The sequence below is a fragment of the Megalops cyprinoides genome, chromosome 3 (assembly GCF_013368585.1).
Source record: "Megalops cyprinoides isolate fMegCyp1 chromosome 3, fMegCyp1.pri, whole genome shotgun sequence".
NCBI lineage: Eukaryota > Metazoa > Chordata > Actinopteri > Elopiformes > Megalopidae > Megalops > Megalops cyprinoides.
The window spans coordinates 48,761,993-48,783,205 of NC_050585.1; the positions used below are offsets into that span (position 1 = coordinate 48,761,993).

General features: G+C 43.4%; 1 protein-coding gene across 2 annotated transcripts in view; it reads right to left on the reverse strand.

Moving 5' to 3' along the window:
* Positions 1-4,265: 4,265 nt before the first annotated feature.
* Positions 4,266-21,213, reverse strand: part of mink1 (misshapen-like kinase 1) — a 36,673-nt gene continuing 19,725 nt past the window's right edge. The window contains exons 16-32 of one of the 2 annotated variants that reach the window (XM_036525211.1): positions 20,876-21,136; positions 20,161-20,240; positions 19,718-19,821; positions 19,315-19,409; positions 18,790-18,813; positions 18,088-18,239; positions 17,238-17,355; positions 16,592-16,702; positions 15,069-15,180; positions 13,680-13,835; positions 13,155-13,298; positions 12,506-12,640; positions 12,019-12,119; positions 11,577-11,726; positions 10,684-10,843; positions 9,603-9,742; positions 4,266-8,919 (exon numbers count right to left, since the gene is read on the reverse strand). In XM_036525211.1, coding sequence (XP_036381104.1) covers positions 8,836-8,919; positions 9,603-9,742; positions 10,684-10,843; positions 11,577-11,726; positions 12,019-12,119; positions 12,506-12,640; positions 13,155-13,298; positions 13,680-13,835; positions 15,069-15,180; positions 16,592-16,702; positions 17,238-17,355; positions 18,088-18,239; positions 18,790-18,813; positions 19,315-19,409; positions 19,718-19,821; positions 20,161-20,240; positions 20,876-21,136 — 2,127 coding nt within the window. In that variant the 3' untranslated portion in view covers positions 4,266-8,835. The remainder of the gene's footprint in view (positions 8,920-9,602; positions 9,743-10,683; positions 10,844-11,576; positions 11,727-12,018; positions 12,120-12,505; positions 12,641-13,154; positions 13,299-13,679; positions 13,836-15,068; positions 15,181-16,591; positions 16,703-17,237; positions 17,356-18,087; positions 18,240-18,789; positions 18,814-19,314; positions 19,410-19,717; positions 19,822-20,160; positions 20,241-20,875; positions 21,137-21,213) is intronic. The other variant, XM_036525213.1, reaches the window with a different exon arrangement.

Consider the following 21,213-nt stretch of genomic DNA (forward strand, 5'->3'; position numbering starts at 1 on the left):
ATTGTGTACACAGTTGCACTCAGACAAACCTGCAGAACTTTCCTGTTATCGTAGGAAATGAAATTGTGCAAGGTGACCAAACACATTTTCCATAAAATGTACAAATCATGTGAAACCATTGATCAATTACATACAACATTCAACATGTACAGATACTTCCAAAAAATACATTTTGAATTGACACTCAGTCAGTCCCTCTCTATGTCACAACACACACAGACACAGACACACACACACACACACACACTCACACACACACTCACACACACACACACACACACGTACGAACCCCAAGCGTGCTATTTTTCTAAAGAAAACAAGAAGATATTGGACATTGTGGAAGAACCCATTGGGAGCCGAAAAAAGGAGGAGGAAAAGAGATTCTGGGACTGATCTTTGCTTTTCTTTTTTTTGTTTTTAAATTCCACATCTCCTTTGAACCGATTTCCTCAATCCCCCTCTCTCTGGGCAGCTGTATTTCTTCAACAGGTTGATGAAGGGAGGGAAAAGAGGCAGAGGGAAGATGGAGGATGGCTGATTCCAGCAGTACCTCTGAGAGAGGGAGACAGAGAGAGAGAGAGAGGTGGAAGGGAAGGTCCTTTTAACAAGTCAGTGCAGCTGGTGGTCACAAATGACTGGCAGTAAATTTGTTTCTGTTGTTAATGGGTTTCTATCTCTGTATATACATATATATGTGTATTTGTGTGTATTTGTATGTATGTATGTATGTGTGTGTATATATGTGTATACACATATACATATACACCTACATACACACACAGTTTATATGTATATGCACACGAGTCACACACACTTAAACACAGGTTTTTGTTTTGATGTTTTTTTTTTATTTTGGAAATTTTTGTATGCTGTTTTATTCTGTTTTCCCTGTGTGCCTCAGATACTTTTAAATGATAATTAATGAATAAGAATGATAACATCGAATACAATGCATACGGTAATGTACAAAACGATTATCAAGGTGAAAGAAAAATAAAAATGTGGTAAATCGTTTTAAAACAAAAAAAAAATATTGGAAAAATAAGCAGGAAGGGTGTTGATGCTGTTGACTTTGTCAGTGTGTTACGTCTACATTATAACGGTATACATTGTACATAATAACAATAAATACCAGTAGCCTTTCTTGCCATTGGTGAGTGTGTGCGGTCATTACCACTGTCCCCTGACCAGTGGTGATTTTGGACTGACATGGACAGAAACAGTACGGCAGGGGTGTCCAAACCTCTCCTGGGGGGCCACTTGTCCTGCATGCTTTAGATCAGCGTTTCCCAACCCTGCTCCTGAAGGCACACCGTCCTGCATATCTTCTATCTATCCCTGCTCTACCTACCTGACTGAACTCATCAGTGGCACTTTTGATTAGCTGAGCACACCTGATTTAGTCAAGCAGGAAGGATACATAGAAGATATGCAGGACAGTGTGCCTCCAGGAGCAGGGTTGGGAAACACGGCTTTAGATCTCTCCCTGCTCCAACACAGCTGATTCAAATGATCAGTTTGTTATTCAGCAGCTTCAGGAGTTCATAACGAGTTGATCATTTGAATCAGCTGTGTTGGAGCAGGGATGTTTGGAATGAATGTGGAATGTTTAGGAACCCTTCTGCCCAACACTGTACTGGGACACCAGCTGTCTGCTTGGTTCAGAGCGAAAATTCCACCACACCGAACTACTAACACCACTTCCAGCAATAACCAGGTTTTCCTGAGAATTTTCCCATACAAACATTAATCAAGCCAAGCCCCACTCAGCATTAGCACTTTGCCGAAAGGCCACGTAATAGTGTGGTTATTAACTGTTATTTTCCCATTGCTATTCTTGTGTTGAGTTTGTTTGTGTATATTAATGCAGTAGCCTAACCTGTTAAATGGTTTACTGTACTATTAATTTGCTGCTGCTTCATAAAATGACACGGCCAGGCCTTGGGCTACATCAAGGCCTTGGTTTATGTTAATGTCACAGATTTTTAATACCTGAAATGAAGCCAACTGTGAGCATTTTTTCCCAGTCATACAGCCTATGACATATGTAATTTTTCTTAGTTGTTGAAATGTTTCAGAACAGCTGAGCCTGAAAGAACCGCCAAATACAACACACAAACTCCCTGTGGGTGAGTCCTCACAGTGGTTTAATATGATATTTAAACATATTTACATCTAAACTGCTACACGGTGTAAGCAAAAAACAAATCACCTTCATAGTCTGATTCTTGTCGCCGAGCGATGGAGTAAAGAGCTGTATGTCACTGCTTGATGCGAAAGGATTTTTAAGAGAGTTTGTATTTCTGCTGTTTGAATGTTATGCAGTATTTGATGAAATCATTAGACTGAGTCTACAAAATTGTTCTTATAATGGTAAGTACTGCCTATATGTAACCCTTTCACCTGTGCGGTTATTTTCACTGTTTGGGGTATATTTTATCAGCCATAAGGCTAGAGACGAAACAGAGACACCTGGCGGGGAGAAAAATAAATACAAGGAAGCCAAACAGATTCTCAAGGCCTTCAAATACCAGAATTTGTAAATCGTTCTGGTTTGGTTCTGTTTTTTGTAATTTATTACAAAAAGAAAACAAACACAAAAAATTCAAATGAATAAACCACTCATAGTTCAAACTGAGATCAAAGTATTTTATTTTTAACGACTTTACAGACTGATGAGGTCATTCAACACAATCTTATAAGACTTGAAATTTCATTAGTCTAGTCTATTAAATACAATCATGTAAGTTTTTTCACCTCATAAAAAGGAACAAAAACATGTACATTAAAAAGACATTTTATTTTCCAAAAAACAACATTTCAAAAGAAACAAAAGTAAAATAATCAACTCATCAAAGAGGATATGAACTTTCAGCTTGTAAATTGTCAACTTCAACCTCTTTTGGCTCACTACAGTACAGCAAAATCAAAAAAAAAAAAAATCATAAAACCATTCACATATTGATCGTAAAATTTACAAAAAAGGTCAAGCTTAATTTTGTATTAATATATATCTATACATAGTCTATCAGGTTTCTGTCTTTCATTACAGCAAAGTTTAAGACCAATCTTACAGCAGCAGTCAGAAGCCCAGGGGTTGTATTCATAAAAATTCTCAGTGCTGGAGGTTAAAAAATGAAGGTAAACCTCAGGCTAAGAGTAAAAATCACTCAATAAGTAATTAAAGAAGCCTTTAAGACATAAGATTGCTAACAAAATGGCAAAAGCTGGGAGCACCGATGAGAACTCCTACTTGAAATTGCATTCAGAGAGCAGACTTTGAATAGATTTGCCACTGCAGGTCATGACTGATCTCAACCTTTTATGGAATGGTGGAGGTCTACAATGACTACAAGTCAACATGAAGTTTCCAATTTGATTGATCAGGGATCCTGTTTGTGGCAGGTTTCGTTATAAAGACACACCACAGACATAAAGGAATAACTCTGTTCACCTATTAAAGAAGATGACCGTACTGCGAGATTTGGCAAATAGAGTATGGCTACCCTAATGTGGGTTCATTTTTATATTGTTAACAACTTAAAATACTGAGATGATTTGCTTTTAGCAGAGATTGCAAATATGTATTTGCTTTATGTAATTTCATAAAGCACTCAGGTGACACTTATGCTAATATTTCTTTGTGCATCTGTATACTCGAGCCAAGCAGTTAGTATAGACATTCATGGTAAAAACTATAAAGGATGGGGATAGTCTTATTACTCTGTTCCCTACAACTGACTGGGCACAACTTTTAATTCAAGGAGATTAATGACGAGAGGAAATGTCTATATCCCTACATGTTAGGAGATGTCAGTATGCACAGACATCACGTGGCTCTTCCTATCAATGACTTAAGGCACGCTTCATATTTCATCTGAAAATTCGTCCCAATTCTTCGCTGCAAGTTACTCACAACCCCTTTACGAACAGACCCCATGATACAGCTTTTAGGTGAGAATGAGTTCCAAGGCTCAAGCCCTTTCTCAAGAGCGACACTGAGAATTTTTACGCAAAACAGCCCCACATCCTTAAGAGCCCCAGAGATATTCAATAAAAGAAATAAACTGAATCAAAGCTTGAAAAGCAGTATGCATAACTCTAGCTATTGTATACTAAATTTCAAAATTCATTGAAATAAGCAAAATTTCTGGATAAAAACATGAACTCTTACAGTTTAAGAGTGTGATACTGAAAAGGCAAACAAACATTTAAACGTAAATCTTGTGACATTATGCTGTAACCTCTTACAATTAACAGTGGGTGTTATGTTCTAACAAGTTTATGAATGAGAAGCATAAAGTAGATTAGGAGCTGAGAATTCTGGGATACAAGGGCTCAGAGTGATGGGCTACTGACAGACAAGCTGGATTACATTCATTATGCCAAGGCCGCCCTTAATCTCAGTTCCCCCCATTCACTGGGACCAACAGGCAGACTCCTTACCCACAGATTACATTAATGAAGTCCATCTCACAGAGGTTTAGTTTATTAAAAAACTCTGCATGACCCAGCTTGGTAAACTCTTCCAACAATGTGTTCATGTGCCATATGATTGCCAATGGGGAGTGAAAACTACACTTAAGTCCTTTTTGTTCCAACTTTCAGGCCTGTTCACAAGCGAAATCATTCTTTAAATAGCATTTAGCATTATTATTATAGGAGCATTGTTTTGGAAGATCAAATCAAATCAAAAGGGGTACACACACTCACCAACATGGTTCCACTATGACCCACACCTTTATTTGATGAAGCTACCATAGAACCACCGCAGCTAATCAGAGACAATAGGAAACAAGTAAAATAAACCAATTAAGTTGTGATTAAGTTAAATAATAATGTTCTATGATTTGGTATTATTAAAAAGAGATGCGAGCAAATTTAAATGAATTTGTTGGCGAATTCTGTAGCTGGTAAGTCACAGGGTCCCGATTAGTTTAACCTGGAGTCACAGCAGTCTGGAGAATTCCTGCCACTTTTAGCAATACACTGACCCCCAAGACTACGTGAACACCTGCAGGGTTGATATGTTCATAGATCCAAATATAAAATTGGGCAGTTATAACTGATCATAATCAGGTAACAGGATTCTCCAAGTGGAATATGCATTCCAAAGCGCACACACACAAACATACACACATACTCATCATGCATTCCTAAAACTACACATTCAAATTCCCTCCCTCAGGTACATCGCATATAGCCATATTTAACGCACTGAGCTTCATAAAAAACTTTGTGCTCAAATTCTTTATAAACTTACTAAAAACAGGTTGTCTCATACAAATCTGTTTTAATTAACATATTCAATCCAACTTAAATCTCCCAAGACCAAAAAGTACTAATAAAAAAAATCAATTTTGAAAGAAACTGAACACATTGCCTGTCTCTCACCATCTCTCGCAAGCTCCTTAAATGATCTAGCACTCCTCATCCTATATCAGTCAGTCCATTTTACTTCTTTCAACTCTGTCCCGTTTCAACCATGTTTCGCGCGATAAATATCCATGCAACAATTACTGCCTCCCCAGCCTCAGTCCCGCTTCCTCGGGTTCTCGTCTCTAAATCCAAACCAAACCACACGTTTCTGTGATCAGTTCTGGTTTGCACCAGCATTGCTGAGAAACACTGCTCGCGCCCAATAAATTAGCCTGTGGCATGTTGCACAGTATGTATGAGTCAGCATATCGCCCTCTGCTGTTAATATAGGGGTATTACACTCAGTGACACTTCGCCACAGCCAGGCCGGATGCTGCTCTATAACAAATACTGTATGTCAGTACATTTTCGACAGGAGCCAGCCCCTTTCTAAAGCACAGCGTCCCAGCACTGCTGGCTGTGTCGGTTATTTTACACGCATTAATACACATCTATACACAAAATGAGTACTTCAGACATGGCAGAACGAACACACTGAAATAATGCAATGAATGATGTCTTGATATTGCCTGACTCTTTTCCCACAGTCTGTTCTATTTATTCTATTTGTGATATTGAAACCCCCCCCTCATTTACTAAGATTTATTTTGCAATAAATGTGCTCTATCCAAGGAAAGCCTGACAACGTTGGGCATGTATTTGCTGAATTATTGACCGTTAATATTAAAAGTATTAAAATCATTCTGGTAAGGTGCACTTTTGACACTCCCACACCAAGGCACTGCATTAACTATAAACCTGGCAGTTTGAGAAATTAATCAACACAAACGATCATGGCTAACTAATAGTTGTGAGTTCCAGATCCGCTACATATATAACTGACGACACTTTTATACTGCTGTGTTTTAACAGTACAATTCACTGTACAGATCAGTATTAAATTGGAACACATGGCTGTGCTGTTGTTTACCAAATATTTCCAACACATTACCATGTCCAATACATTCGGGATATGTTTTGATAAACTGTGCTGATGATAGCATGCTATGTTTTGAGAATTTAAATTGATGTTAGAACTAGCCATGTACAGCAGTGTGCATTACAAATGCCCTGGAAGAGAAATTAAAGCCCACGCAAAGCTGATCTTTTGAAAATGAAACCATTCTTTGTGAGAGATTAATTGTCTTACGAAATCAAGGTAACAATCATTCCTTTTATCAGTCATCGGTGGGCCAGTAATAGGATGAAAAATACCGCGACATGACTGACGTACTACAATGTCAAAACGGCGATTATAGAAAAGAAAGCTCCATGTTGAGCTCGAACAGAATGCCTCTGATTTGCCGTGCCGTGTCGTTCACTGTGGTGATCTCATTCAGAATCCAGAAATATATCTGGAGCAGAAAATAAAAGCAAACCTGACAGACAGGACGTTAAAGTGAGATAACCTTTTATGTGCCACTAAAACCTCTACTGTGTTTAGCAGGATGGATAAAAGTAAGACGCTAGCAATGGAAAAAGTGCTGACAATGCCATTTTACAATCCGTTCTGTGCTATTTAGACACTATAGTTATGCGTCTTTGATTCAAGTGCTTCTGTTTAGACACAATTCTATTGCCAATAAAAAAACGATAAAAGAATGTCTTATTTAAAAAAATCTCTCCCTCCCCACCCTTCCCCCTCAAAAAAATTAAATAAAATCAATTAAAAAAAAAAAAAATTCAGGTATACGTGATATTCCACCCATCTACAAAACTTTGGTTTACAAAACAATACATACATATATAAAGATGTACACATATATACTCCTACACCAGCACTTGCAATGCTTAATCATAATTATTCTGAAATAAAGGAGTTAGTGTTTCGGTCCAAATGCCATTAAAGTCCACTGATATGAGCTGGCTGTCCTCTCATCGGTAATAAATTACAGACCAGTCAGTGCAGTGTCAATGCAGGCTCAGGAATCGCACACCTATTGCTTAACTGGCCGTTACTGCATCCCACAGACGGATAAAGCCCACCAAACCCCCTGAAAACACCTCAAGGAACGCCCATGGAACGCCCTCAGAGATCTCACCCGACAGTATACACCGTACTGTAAAAGAAGCGGGTAAAAATATATGTCCCCTACAAACACAAGCTGAGCAGAGGGCAGGGCTGAATCTAAGTGGAAAATCATTTAATCTAAAGCACTTCCAGCCGTACACACTGAACACAGCTCTGCTTTCTTTTCCATCACACCACACACTGCTCCCTGCCACGCCCCTACCACTCACGCCTCAACCCTGAAGCTCACTGTAAAATAGCTAAATATGAACACCCTCTTAAAACTACGAACACTCACAACGAATAATAACAAATACAGATATAGTGTAGTAGATAATATCAGATATTTACAGACAAAATGTAACTACAAAAAATGTTTTTAAAAGCCTTCTTACACCAACTTTCTCCTCTTAGAACTGAAAAAAGGAATAAACAAAAAGAACTGGTCCAGCTCGCACAGAAAGTACCACTGAATGATTCCTGCGTTACTATAGTATACAGCTTACTCCAGCATTTTCTAGCCTGTGTGAATAACTTTGTTCCTTTCTTAGGGAAAGCCCCCTTTCTATGACAGTCTCTCTATGTAATACTCTTCATTCAGTTACAAAAAAAAAGAAATATAAAGTCATCCACTGTGGAGTTTGAACCTCTTGAAGCTTCAGCTGTTTCCCAAAATCCAGAGAAATTACTACAGTATTGCTACAACACTCCACACCAACAGGGTGTGACCCACTACAACATACTTAAAACCTAATCAGCTCCCTGTTGGGACAAACCGTATGAGAAAAAGCTTGTCCCCTCTGAAAATACTGGCTGCGAGTTGCCTTAAGTACTTTTCCATTTTCCTTAACTTTTGATAAGCGTGAACAATTCAATCTGCAATATGCTGTGGGCCTCAGACCTTGTAAACAATAAGAATAGCACTATGTAACTGTGAATCAAGTAGTTACACAGTTCCACCACGAGATGGAGGAACAGTACACAGATATATACAGCGTATGTGCTTTATGTAAAATTTAGGCCATCTGTTGATCAAGTTGGGTGGGGAAAATAAATCGGTCAGTGACAGGGTGTCAGCATCAGACAGCAAGTGTCTGGCAGCTGCTTCAGAGATTAAGACACTGCACCGAAGTCAGGTCATGAAACAGACTGGCTTTGTGGAGAGCTCAGGGGAGAACTGGAGCAATAATTGTGCATTTCACACAGCAGTTTGCCCCTCCCCCCTTTGCTCCCTGACCCCTCCTCGTGTGGGTAAGATGTGTGTGGGGGACCCAGAGGCCGGAGGAGCAGGCGCTGATAGTGTGTGAGTGTGTGCATGTGGGGACGAGGGGTCAGTTATCTCGGCCGGGGCGGACAGACACACGAATGACAGCAAAGACAGACGCACAAACCCAGGGGCCTCTGCTTCACCAGTTCATGATGCAGTTCCTGTTCAGAGTCATGAAATATACCTGGCTGCTGCCTCCAGAACGCACTGAGGCAAAGAACACCTGAGGGAGAGGAAGCGAAGAGTGAGGGGGGGAACGGCATAATCAACAGCGTAAATTCAACACCTGAGTGCTTAGCAAAATAAACTCACTATTGTGTATGACAGTGCGTATGTGTAGAGACCAGAGAATCAGTACACATAAACACGCTTCTGCATCAGAGATGCACAAATTTATCTGCGTTTGCTGGTAAATAAAATCCAGATAAAATTCATCGATCGGCAACTGGTTCTGTTCGTGACCAAAACTACCATTAAAATAGGCCTTTGCGTCACCGCATGTGTTAGAATAAGCTAGGTCAGTGGATGCACAAGCAGTGTCAATTTTAGCGAATGCTATGCGTTTCTGAAACTCAGAGCACTGTAGGACTCCAGCTCCCCTTTCATCCTGAATTTGAAAATGTACAGACAATTTGGCAGGATGCACGCTCTGCGTTCTGCCTGCTGTATAGGCTGCCAGAGTTAAGATACATGGAAGCCTGGTACACAAGGAACATAGGACAGGATCTGATGACCTGAATATTTATTAAAAAATCTTCAGCTAGGACAAAAAAAGCTAGGAAAAGCACAGTGTATTAAAACTAAGTAAAATGCATCAAAATGCCTGATGTTGCTTGGATGTCGGTACACCCCCTTATCTGTGTGTGTGTGTGTGTGTGTGTGTGTCTGTCTGTCTGTCTGTCTCACCTTGTCATTTCTTTCACACAGAAACTTGAGTCTCTGGGCTCTCTTGTGCATGAAGACACCGTCCAGGTGCCCCGTCTCCACGGAGCGGATCTCGATGGCCTTCTCCCCCCAGCCCATGATCTGATTGGAGCAGATATGTGCTACAGGAAGAGAGAGGGGACTGTCACACACACACCCTCAATCAGCATGCAAGTTACGGAAAAGGATTCAGATACAGGACACCTAGACTCTGGCATCAAGTGTTCCCCTGTGTCTCATTGCAAGTACATGACACATAATTAAGGGTCTATCACTGTATCTCTCGGTGCTTAGGGGTACATATGGCACCATCTCTTCCAAATGAGCAGACTTCCAATAATCGCTAGGACAGTGTAATATTTTCTGAGCTGTTTGGCTTTCCTCTCAGGCTCACACACACACACACACACACACACACACACACACACACACACACACACACACACACAGACACACACACACACAGACACACAGACAGAGACACGCGCACGCACACACACACACACACACACACACACACACACACACACACACACACACAGACACAGACACAGACACACACAGACACAGACACAGACGCACAGAGACACGCACACACGCACACACACACGCGCACACACACACACACACACACACACACACACACAGACACACACACAGACACAGACACAGACACAGACACAGACACAGACACAGACACAGACACAGACACAGACAGACACAGACACACACAGACGCACAGAGACACGCACACACGCACACACACACACGCGCACACACACACACACACACACACACACACACAGACACACACACAGACACAGACACAGACACAGACACAGACACACACAGACGCACAGACAGAGACACGCACACACACACACACACACACACACACACACACACAAGGTAGAGGCTGAGGCATCTGTCGACATGTAGAAGCACTTGCACAAGCACAGACACACACATACTGTACAGAGGACTCAAATGGACAGGAGTCTCTGACTGCTAGAGTGGACAGGGAAGTCCACACAAAAGCAATCGGTCAGCGGGGCCCTCTCACCGACAGAGGTGGGCATCTCCCCCCACTGCAGCACCACGTCCTTGATGATGCGGCCGTAGGTGTTCACGTAGACGCCCTCGTCCTCGTAGCAGAGCAGCATCTCCATGCCGTCAGAGCTGGGCAGGAACACGATGGCGTGGGGCATGATCTGACTCTGGATCTGGAGGGGAAGGAGCAGGGGGAAAGAGAGAGAGGGGCTCATCCGGGATCAGTACCACTCACACACGCTCCTGAACACTACAGGCCTTGAGCAATACAGTACCACAATCTTCCATTTTCCATCAACTAATGGGCTAAACGGGCTGAAACAAACCTGCAAACAACTGTGCAGGATTTAGGCAGCCAAGCACTTAAGGTGCAGGGGCGTTTGTCCGATTTTAACTGGAATAATAGCACACTTCAGCTTAAGAATGCCATGATTTAAAAGACTACCAACACATACAATTCCTTCGTAAAAGCAAGAACCGCTCTCAGTTCAAGGCAAGTATTATTCAGCATTGTTCTTATTTTTACTAAATGAAATTATTACATTTATAATTATTTCTGATTATTACATAATGACAATTATTGGCATGTTAACACGACCGCCTGTGTAAATTACAATTATGACTGTTAACATTTACATTTACATTTATTCATTTGGCAGACGCTTTTATCCAAAGCGACTTACATAGGTTACAGTTCTCTACAATGTTATCCATTTATACAGCTGGATATTTACTGAGGCAATTGTGGGTTAAGTACCTTGCCCAAGGGTACAGCAGTGTCACTGTTCCCATTATTAGCGTTATTGCTAGCATAATTGTGATTCTTAGCAATATTAACACATTAGCACGCTCAGCAGGATAAAAAAAGACAAAAAAGGTACCTATATAAATGTATTAAAGACTCACATGAACTGGGATGTAGATGTCATAGTTGTTTCCCGAGTCCACATCGATGGCATGAAAGCCGGCGCTGGACCCATAAATAACCTTTAACCTCTGACCCTCCTCCACTGTCAGGTCGACAAGCTGAGGCCTGTGCGGCAGGTCACCGAAGGACTGACACAGAGGGACAGAAGAAGAGAGAGAGAGAGAGAGAGAGATGGGGTGAGACAGGAGGGGGGAGAGAGATAATTACCACGTGCTGTTCTAATGGTGTCTAGCAAGACAAACGAACTGTGTTAGTCATGCCAATAAGGCCCGCTGGAATTAAACCGAGACGGAAAGGGGCAGACGGAAAATACAGAGTGAGAGGGTGAACTGTACGGACAACAGACAACAGAAAGCCACTGACTGCTACAAGAAAATAACAGAAACGACGTGGTGAAGATCCGGTTGCACAGATGCCTACCTTGAAAGCCATGAACTTGTGGTAAGGCTTGGGAGCCCAGGCATACACCTCCACTGCATTCTTCAGAGCAATCACCAGGAACTTGATCCTCTCATACTTCACTACAGAGAGAGAGCGAGGATGAAACAAGAGTGTGTGAGAAAGACAGAAGTGAGTAGGCCTAGATTTTGTTTGAAGTGTGTAATGTTTTATGTACAATTACTGGACATACAATGGATTACAGATCCCATTAACTGTGTAAATGTACAGGTTAATATGTGATCTCTACATGTATGGTCTGTAAATGTGCTGCATTTTGTGTATCAAGAGCAAACGACAGTGTCACAACATAAACATTGCAAGCCACTGCCATGTTACCTGTACAGCACCTGGAATGAAAATAAAAAAAGGTCCCCCTTTCCCTCCCGTTGGTCTCGCACTTTGCAGTACAACTCAAACCACCCCAATTTCTTCCAGCTACCCCGTCCTCCCCCTGGTCAGGACTCACCCACTTTGTAGTGCACACAGCCCTCCATCTCTCCCACGGTGGTCCAGCCCTGCTTCTTCTCCACCTCAGGGTCGTTGTGCAGAATCTTGTTCCGAAGCCAGGCCAGGTAGTACACCCGCACCTTGTTCTTTTTACCTGAGAGAGAAAAAGGATGGGGGAGGGGGCACAGGTAATTACACACAGACACATAATAGGCCTTCCATATGAATCATTAATCTAATCATTGTTAGTTGTTACTATACAATAAACTTTATTAGCATGACTGCTAACAGATTAACATTATTTTCAGTGTTAGCATCATTAGAATATTAGCATATTATTACAGAGATTAAAGCTCAGACTACTTCTGTGAGAACCAGATGATCCTTCCTCCTCTCCTTTGGTCAACAGATTCAAAATCATTAGGTTGACACAATTAATTAAAGAAATTTCTCATGCTATTGTATATGAAACATTATTTCTTGTGATTGAGACTTTTGATTTCTGCTCCAGAACAATCCTGCTACAATGTTATCACGTAGGTGAAATACATGCCAAAGTATACGGGAACCCTGCAAAAGAGGCTATTTTAATGAAGTATGGAGATATATAGCCTATAGGCAAGGTGCTGGTAGGGCCCTATTGTGTATTGACAGACAATATTAGTAACCTGATATGGTGATAAGCAGGTTGAGGCCTTCCAAAACATCCATCTGTTGGAACCTGCGAGAGTTGATAAGGGGATAGACCTTCCCCTGACCACTGCGGTCCAGCAACTTCAGCCCGTTTTCGGTACCCACCAGGAGATTCACCCCTAGAGAAGCACAGAATCAGCCATGTATACACATATATTTCTCACACAAACACACACAAAAACATACATAGGTATTAATCAGTCACATAGCTGTCCTACTGCACATACCATCACCCTCTTTCTCTCCAGTAAACTCTCCAACACCCCCCTCCACCTCTTTCATATCTCCTCCACAGGTCTATATCCATTCACATCACTCCTCTCTTTCCTCCCCTGTACCCTCTCTATAATACCAACAATCCCTCATCCCCTTCCGTGTCCTTGTTATATACCTTCTCCATGCTCCATTATCACTCCCACCCCATCCACTTCCCCTCCTTCCCAATCCATCCGTCTACGATACCACCCACCCCCCCCCCCCCCCCCCCCCCCCCTCCTCACCCCACAGGGCGGCGCACAGGATCTCCGAGTTGAACCTCTTCTTGTACTTGCGGATCTCCGGGGTGTCGCTGTGGGGGCGAGTGTTGGTCGGGTTGACGTTCACCATCGAGCCCTTCCTCACCTCCAGCTTTAGCTGCTCGAACCTGGAGCCCAGGCCTGCACAGACCAGAAAGACACAAAAAAATACAGCCAAACAGGGATATCCTCTCCAATAATTAATTCTTTCCCCATTGGCCTAGACAAAAAGTTGACTTCTTCCCCAAAAATATACACCTAAAGATGAAATTCACCCACAGCGGATGAGTCAAAATTACATTACATTTACATTACATTCATTTAGCAGACACTCTTATCCAGAACGACTTCCAACTCAAAAGAACAGATGTGTATCCATTCAAGCTGAATGAACACCAGCGTCAGACCAGGCTAACGGCACTCCCAGACCAGTGAGTGTGAGCACAACACTATTCAAGCCATACCACAAGTTAACTAGAGTTACCTGACTAGACAAGGGAAGGGAAATATACTACCATACACCAGTCACTAGATCACAAGATTGGCCATACTAATACTTTGTGGTGAAATGTTGTGGCATAAAACAAATTCATTGTGGTGGATATATTGTGCATACAGCAGACCTCCCCCTTTTCCACCACAACTTTGGAATTGCCAATTGAGTATTAAGATTACCTTACTGCAACACCTCCTCACCCTCACACAAGAGGGGCAATCCCCTAACATACTTGCCAGGAGGCAAGGAGGGATGGAGGGGAGTGGATGTCCCACAATCAGTACAGGAGAGCCAACACCGATTGGAGGATTTGACGCCCCTCTCACAAACCTCAATTTATAACTGCCTGATGAATCTGAGAAATGGTTTGGTATTTATTTTATTAATAAGAAACATTAAGTTGTTTCTGCAAAAGGTAAATACTTTGTGGTGGCATATTGGATTTTAACCCTTGTCACCAGATTGCAGAGTTAGATTACTAGTCACTACATTACAAAGATACAGACTTGCTGATACCTTCCACGATAAAACAATTTCTGTTTTTAGTGCTCTTATGAAAAAATGGTGGGGGTGGAGGTCATGTTATAATCAGGACAAGTGTATATTTGGGCCAATATGGTAATCTATTTCTAAGGTGGACAGAAAACCAGTACTCACACTGCCAATCCCTGTGGACAGTGAGAGTCAGACTGATGGAGTAACAGATGCATTTGTGCCCAGACACAAATAAATGCACAGTTATATAAAAGGCCGCTCAGTGGTTAACACTGGACAGCACACAATGATCAGAGTGGGCTAGCTGAGTTATATAAGCACTCCTCAAGAGCATGCGAGGTAAAATTCAGACAGACTCAAATGACGTCCGTCAAAAACCTCACCTGCGGCAGAAATGTTCTCCCCTGGCCCACCGGGGGACTGGTACATCCCGAGATCAACAAAGGTGGTGAAGGAGGACTTGCCTGAAGCTTTGACCAATCCCCTGGACTGATACTGAAGGCATGAGGAGAGAGGGGACAGGGGAAGATTACTTATGCAGGGGGGGGGGGGGGGGGTGAGAAACACACACAGGAACTGATCCAAAGACAAATTTATCCCCAGAGAGACAAGATGCGACGTGAATCACGATGCCCCCAGACACACTGGCAGTAACGCCAGTGGGTGGACACGCACCTGCACTGTATGAGAAATACAGAGCTGAGGCTGGATTTTGGGAAACGCCGCATAAGAAGCGCAGTTAATGCACTACACGGGAATGAAAGATGTACGAAGGGTATCCGTGTTTACCAGCCATTTATCGTGTGAAGAATCAATGCATAATGGAGAAGCATGGATATCGGTTCATATTATTTGAGGGAGAAATGTAAATGCACAAAAAATCAGAAGCCTACGTGACCTTGACGTTTGACCTTGGGACATGAAAAATCAACAGTATTCTGAGAAAAGGGGAGGATAACATTTAATTCAGTTTAATCAAAATACATACATAATTGGCTGTGTCAGAGAGACAGAACCACTTCTGTGACGGACGCACAACCAGAGAATGTACTATGCCACTTTAGACTTAGATCGTTGGGCATTAAAATAGAGCCAGGCTCTCAGAGAGGGCCTTTTCATACAGTCACAGGAGCTGTGAACTATTGCTGCATTATAAATATTTTTCAAAACAGCCATTCATACAGAGGGGAAAAAAAAAATCAATATCAGAGCCGACACCACTCTTTCACACAGCAGGTTTGCGTGAATGAAGCTTTTTACCTGACATTCTCATAGCACCGAACCCAAGCAAAACAAATATGCAAGCACAGCCCTGCACTACTGCCATGCACCCCTGTTCTCATTAACCGCATTTGCTCACTCTCAAAGAAGTGCAGGTGGCTGCATTTTTAATGGACTGTGTCCACATGTATCGATCTGCAAACAATTTTTATTTTTAATCATTGAAGAATGAAACTGTCCAGGTGACAAATACAATTGTGAAAACACTGCAAAAACAAAATGGGCACCGTTTTTGAAATAATGGATGAAACTCAAGGACGTCAGACACACCCACAATTTCTTCATCTGCCCATAGACACAACTACAATGGAACCTACCAACGTGTGAGAGCCAGTCCAGGCGCTCTCTCTTTTACCATGTTTTACTGATTACACCAGAAATCCAATGACAGATACCACTGTTTTGATTGGCCAAAGTGGTAAGCATAATAGCACAGCAGATCTGGTTTTGATTTTCACTCAGGAAAAAACTGCTGTTGGAGAATATTCTATCAAAGAAGCTCCTAAAAAAAGGCTGGGTTTTGGGAGTGGGCTTGAAGACAGCCACAACAGACCCTCTCACACAGACGCGAAAAGCCGTTTCACAGCCGCTTTGCTTGGACAGACAGACCTAAAGACTGACTCACGTCACAGGCAGCGTCCTTTCCAGGGGAGGAGCTGGTGTCGGTGGGGGAGTGGGAGGGCTGGACCACGTCCGGCAGATTTGTGTAACTATTGTGACTGCGCTTCTCTGGGGTCTACACAAAAGCAACACCATGATCACGACCACAAACCACTGCTCACTGCTGCAGTTTAATAGCATTCTGCATTCTAGCGTGTTCTACAACTTCTCTGCTTCATTCGTCCTCCACTTTCTAGGCACTCAATCCACGTTAGACAATCCCCGAGGGGTGACTATTACAGCTCAGAGACATATGATATTAGTCCATTCACTACTATATACATGCCCATCCCCCTTCTCCTTCAACTTCCTTCTAGCCGAAGGGGTCCTATTATTACTATTATTATTATTTTGCTTGGCAGGCTACCCGTGTGACTTGTCTATCTTACAGTTTCTCATAGTATCCATTCACACTATTGGATATGCGCTGAATGCAACTAAGGTAACTTTCTTAAGTAACATGCTTAAGGGTACAATGGGAGGGTATCAATTCTGTCTGGTTGTAAGTTACTCCACCGCTACACCACACAGCTGCCCTAACTGGCATCTCTTCACAGCTACAGCACACCCCCACCCCCGGCGTGCAGCATTACCCCGGTGTGGTAACTCACCCTCTGCACCAGCATGGTCTGGTCCCCATATCCTCCTGCCTGCTGGTCCTCCCCGCCTTCGCCCTCCTCCTCATGGACCACCATGGTGTTCACGGAGTCGGCGTCTGCTTCCCGAGGACTATGAGACAGGGGCGGGATGGAAAACAGGGATACAGAGATGGGGGACTGTCAGTGAGCTCCCCCTCTTCTCCTGGCTCTTTTTCCCCTTGTTTTCTCCCAATCTGAAATGCCCCAGTGTGCGAAATGCGTAAGTAGACATGCTGCCCCAACTGCTGGACCCCCTACTGCCAAATGCGGGAGGGTAGCACAAATGTTCCTTACATTGAAGCACTTCATATTCCCTCAATCATTTGTGCTGGGAACTGCAGGGCATTCAATCAACCAGCAGGGGTCACTGATGAGCAATGGAGCAGACTAAGTCCCTGGCTGACCTGACTCGCCTATATCCGTCGGCGGAACGAAGCCAATTTGTTCTGCCGCTATTGGACGCCGGTCATCGTGGGCTGATGACACTGCTGGGATTGGACCCGGGCCGTAATTTCTCAGCCTTACACTTGTGCCTGCAAGCACTCTGCTGCCCCCCTTGTCTTTGCTTCCTCCAATCCGATCCTGTGCTTTCCCATGTTCCTCTCACCGCAGGCCCAGAAATCCAATGACAGATACCGCGCTGTTTTGATTGGCCAAAGTGTGATTTAATGCACTGGTAAGCATACTAGCGCAGCACAAAAAAGAAGTCATAAGCACTATGTAGATGTCGGGATATAAGGAGACAACTGGGGGTGCACCGTGGTCTGTCTTGGGGGTGCAATGCACCCTTAAGCACCCCCCAATAGCGGGGGGCCTGTCTCACCGGTCGCTGGGGCTCTGGTCCTCCTCGGCTCCCTCTCCGCTCTCGCTCTCCTCGCTGCTCTCGCTGCTGTCTGAGGAGGATGAGTAGTCGTTGGCCTTAGCAGGGGGTCTTGGGGGCTCCTCCGGTCGCTCCTTTGCGTACAGGCCATGGTCCTGGTGCAAAGACCAGGAGAGAGAAATAAAGACAAAAGAAGAGAGACACAAGCACATTCTCACAGTGTGAGGAAGGACAAGAGGCACACAGGTTCATGCAAAACGGGAAAATATTAAGAGTAAAAAACAATCAACAGCAACAACAAATACAACAAAACTAAATACATTATTCAGATGAGTACAAAATATCAATGTTTATTCCCCCAAGAAATAAGAGACAGCAGACTTGTGCCTGTGACACGCTGACCCAGACTGAATCAGCGGAACAGCACTCACACTTTCACTGTGTACTGCACAGGCCAACTCCTACACATAGGCACGCACAGACACACACACACGCTCACAAACACACACACACACACACAGAGTGTACAGCCATCTCCCATAGATACGCTCACACACACACACATAAATTAACCATGCACTGTACAGGCACATCCTAAACACATACATTCCCCATGCATTGTACAGGAATCCCCCCCACCACATACACACGCACACACGCACACTCACACACTCACACACACACACACACACATCAGATACTGACCTCTCCTATAGCTCTCTTATAACTCTGCATCAGAGAGGCAGGAGAGAAAGGAAGAGAAATGGGGGGGGGGGTACAGGTAGGCAGAGAGAACAATGAAGGGGTCAAACAATAACATGTGAGGTAGAGAAAGAGGGTAGAGGAGAGAGTGAGGATATGAGGAAGAGAGGTAGCAGAAGAGGGGTAGGGAGAAAACGGGAAAGACAGAAAAAGAAAACAGTAAGTTAGCTCACATGCAGGCATTTAGGGAGAGATGGAGTGTAAAGATTGACAGTTTGCAAAGCTCTAGGAAGTAAACAATATTTCAAAAATGGCTCATTTTCATCTCACAAGAGCATCCTACTCTTCTAAAAATACTCAGATCAGCAGGAGACGCATCAGAACTGACTAGAGACGGTAATGAGGAGGCAGCCCTGGAGAAGCAGCCTGGCTCCTTTAATCTCACTTTTCACAGTCCAAAAGCACCCACCCAGTTAAAGGGGGGGGGGGGGGGGGGGGGGGGCTTATTATCCGACTGCTAAAGCTCACCGCGGGACGGCTCGGGCGGGACGAGGTGCGGGACTCCCCGATCTTGTGGCGCCCCTCCTGGTGCAGAATGGGGGGTGACTCCATTTTTGAGGAGCCTGTGGGGCAGACATTCCCATTATCCCCTGAACAACATAACACTTACATTGTATATACATATAATATATATATATATATAATACATTCTATTTATATATACATATATATATATATATACATATATATATATACATACGCATACAACAGCACACAGTATACAGCAGAAGCCAATGGCAGAGGCAGTTGCATCTGTATGGACAGGCACTCCCATGACATCAACAGATAGACATTAACCTCACAGACAGATGGACAGACAGCCACAGACAGACGGACAGGCAGGCAGACAGACAGACGGACGGACACTCACTCAATATCCGATGCCTCTCCAGGGAGCCGGTCTGGGGCAGGTTGGACACCACACTTATGCTGTCTCCCCTCTCCCAGCGGTCATTGCGGCTCAGGTCTGGATTACTAATGCAGGGAGGCAGAGACGTGACAGCTATTTTATCACAGATAAAGATATCAACAGATACCCTTAGGAGAGCACGTCTCATGCCATGTGCCTTACTCAAAGGTACAAGTGTGGTGTCTAAAGTAGAGTAGCAGATGTCCCACTAACACCTTGAACTAGTAGTTAGTGTAGTGACCTAAAAACACTGAGTACAAGGTACACACTAGTGCTTACTTCTGAACTAAAACGACCCCAGAACATAAAATGGCACACCTTCCCAAGGCTTATTCTGCAGCCCTCACCACCACGGGCCCCCACCCACCCACACACACCCAGGCCTCCACCTCCGCCACACTGACCTGGCTCTCACTGGGTGCCTGATGCCAGATGAGAGGTTGGTGTTCAGCGCTGTAGCAATGGAGGTTGTCCTCTGGGGCACCTGAGACAAATAAGATGTGACAACCCTTCATTAGTTCATGCAACTGGCAGACAGTTGCATGAACTGGTAGACAACTGAACAATATCAGGTCAATAGAACAGAGCTAGGCCTCATTTCTCAACCCTGTCATAATATCTCAAACAATGTGTGTGATTTAGTTAGCAGGTGGTATACAGTACCATTCAAAAGTTTGGACGCACCTACTCGTAGAAGGGCCTTTCTTTATTTTTACTATTTTCCACATTTTTGAATAGTAGTAATGACATCAAAACTATGAAATAACACAAATGGAATTATGCAGTAATCAAAAAAGTGCTAAACAAATCAAGGCTAAATATATATTATAGCAATAATATATATTTTAAAATAATATATATATATATATATATATAATTTAAAATTATATTTTAGAATAATCAAAGCACCCAAAAATTATTTTTTAAAATTAAAAAAAAAAAACAGAAAATTTGTATATAGACAAATATACATAGTGAAGCAGATGTCTAACAAACAAATTTCAAGCATTTAAGCATAAGTCTTCAGATCAAAATGTCTATGAAAGCAAGTTGTCCTGTTATCTTCATCAGGCATGTCCAAACTTCTGACTGGTACTGAATGTGTGATGAATCTCTCACCTTAGGCGGCTGCTCCAGTTCCTGCAAGCGGATCCAAGGCCCGCGGTCATCCTTGATTGGCCAGACCTGGGGGGCAGGGCTCTCGGAGGTGGGGTCGGAGTTCTGGCGGACGAGCTCCCTGGAGGGGAAGGAGCGGGGGGTGGGGGTGGGGTCCTGGGTGGGGAAGGCAGACATGTTTTTCGTGGGCTGGTCACACAGAGACTGGGAGCGGGGCACAGGGGCGGCGTAGGGCTTCAGGGGGACCAGGTGGGCCATCTGGAACTGCAGGACAAGGGGCAAAGGAGCAGGGAGGGGTGGATTAAGGGTACTGCGCGAATGAGAAGTCGGAGATCGGGAGG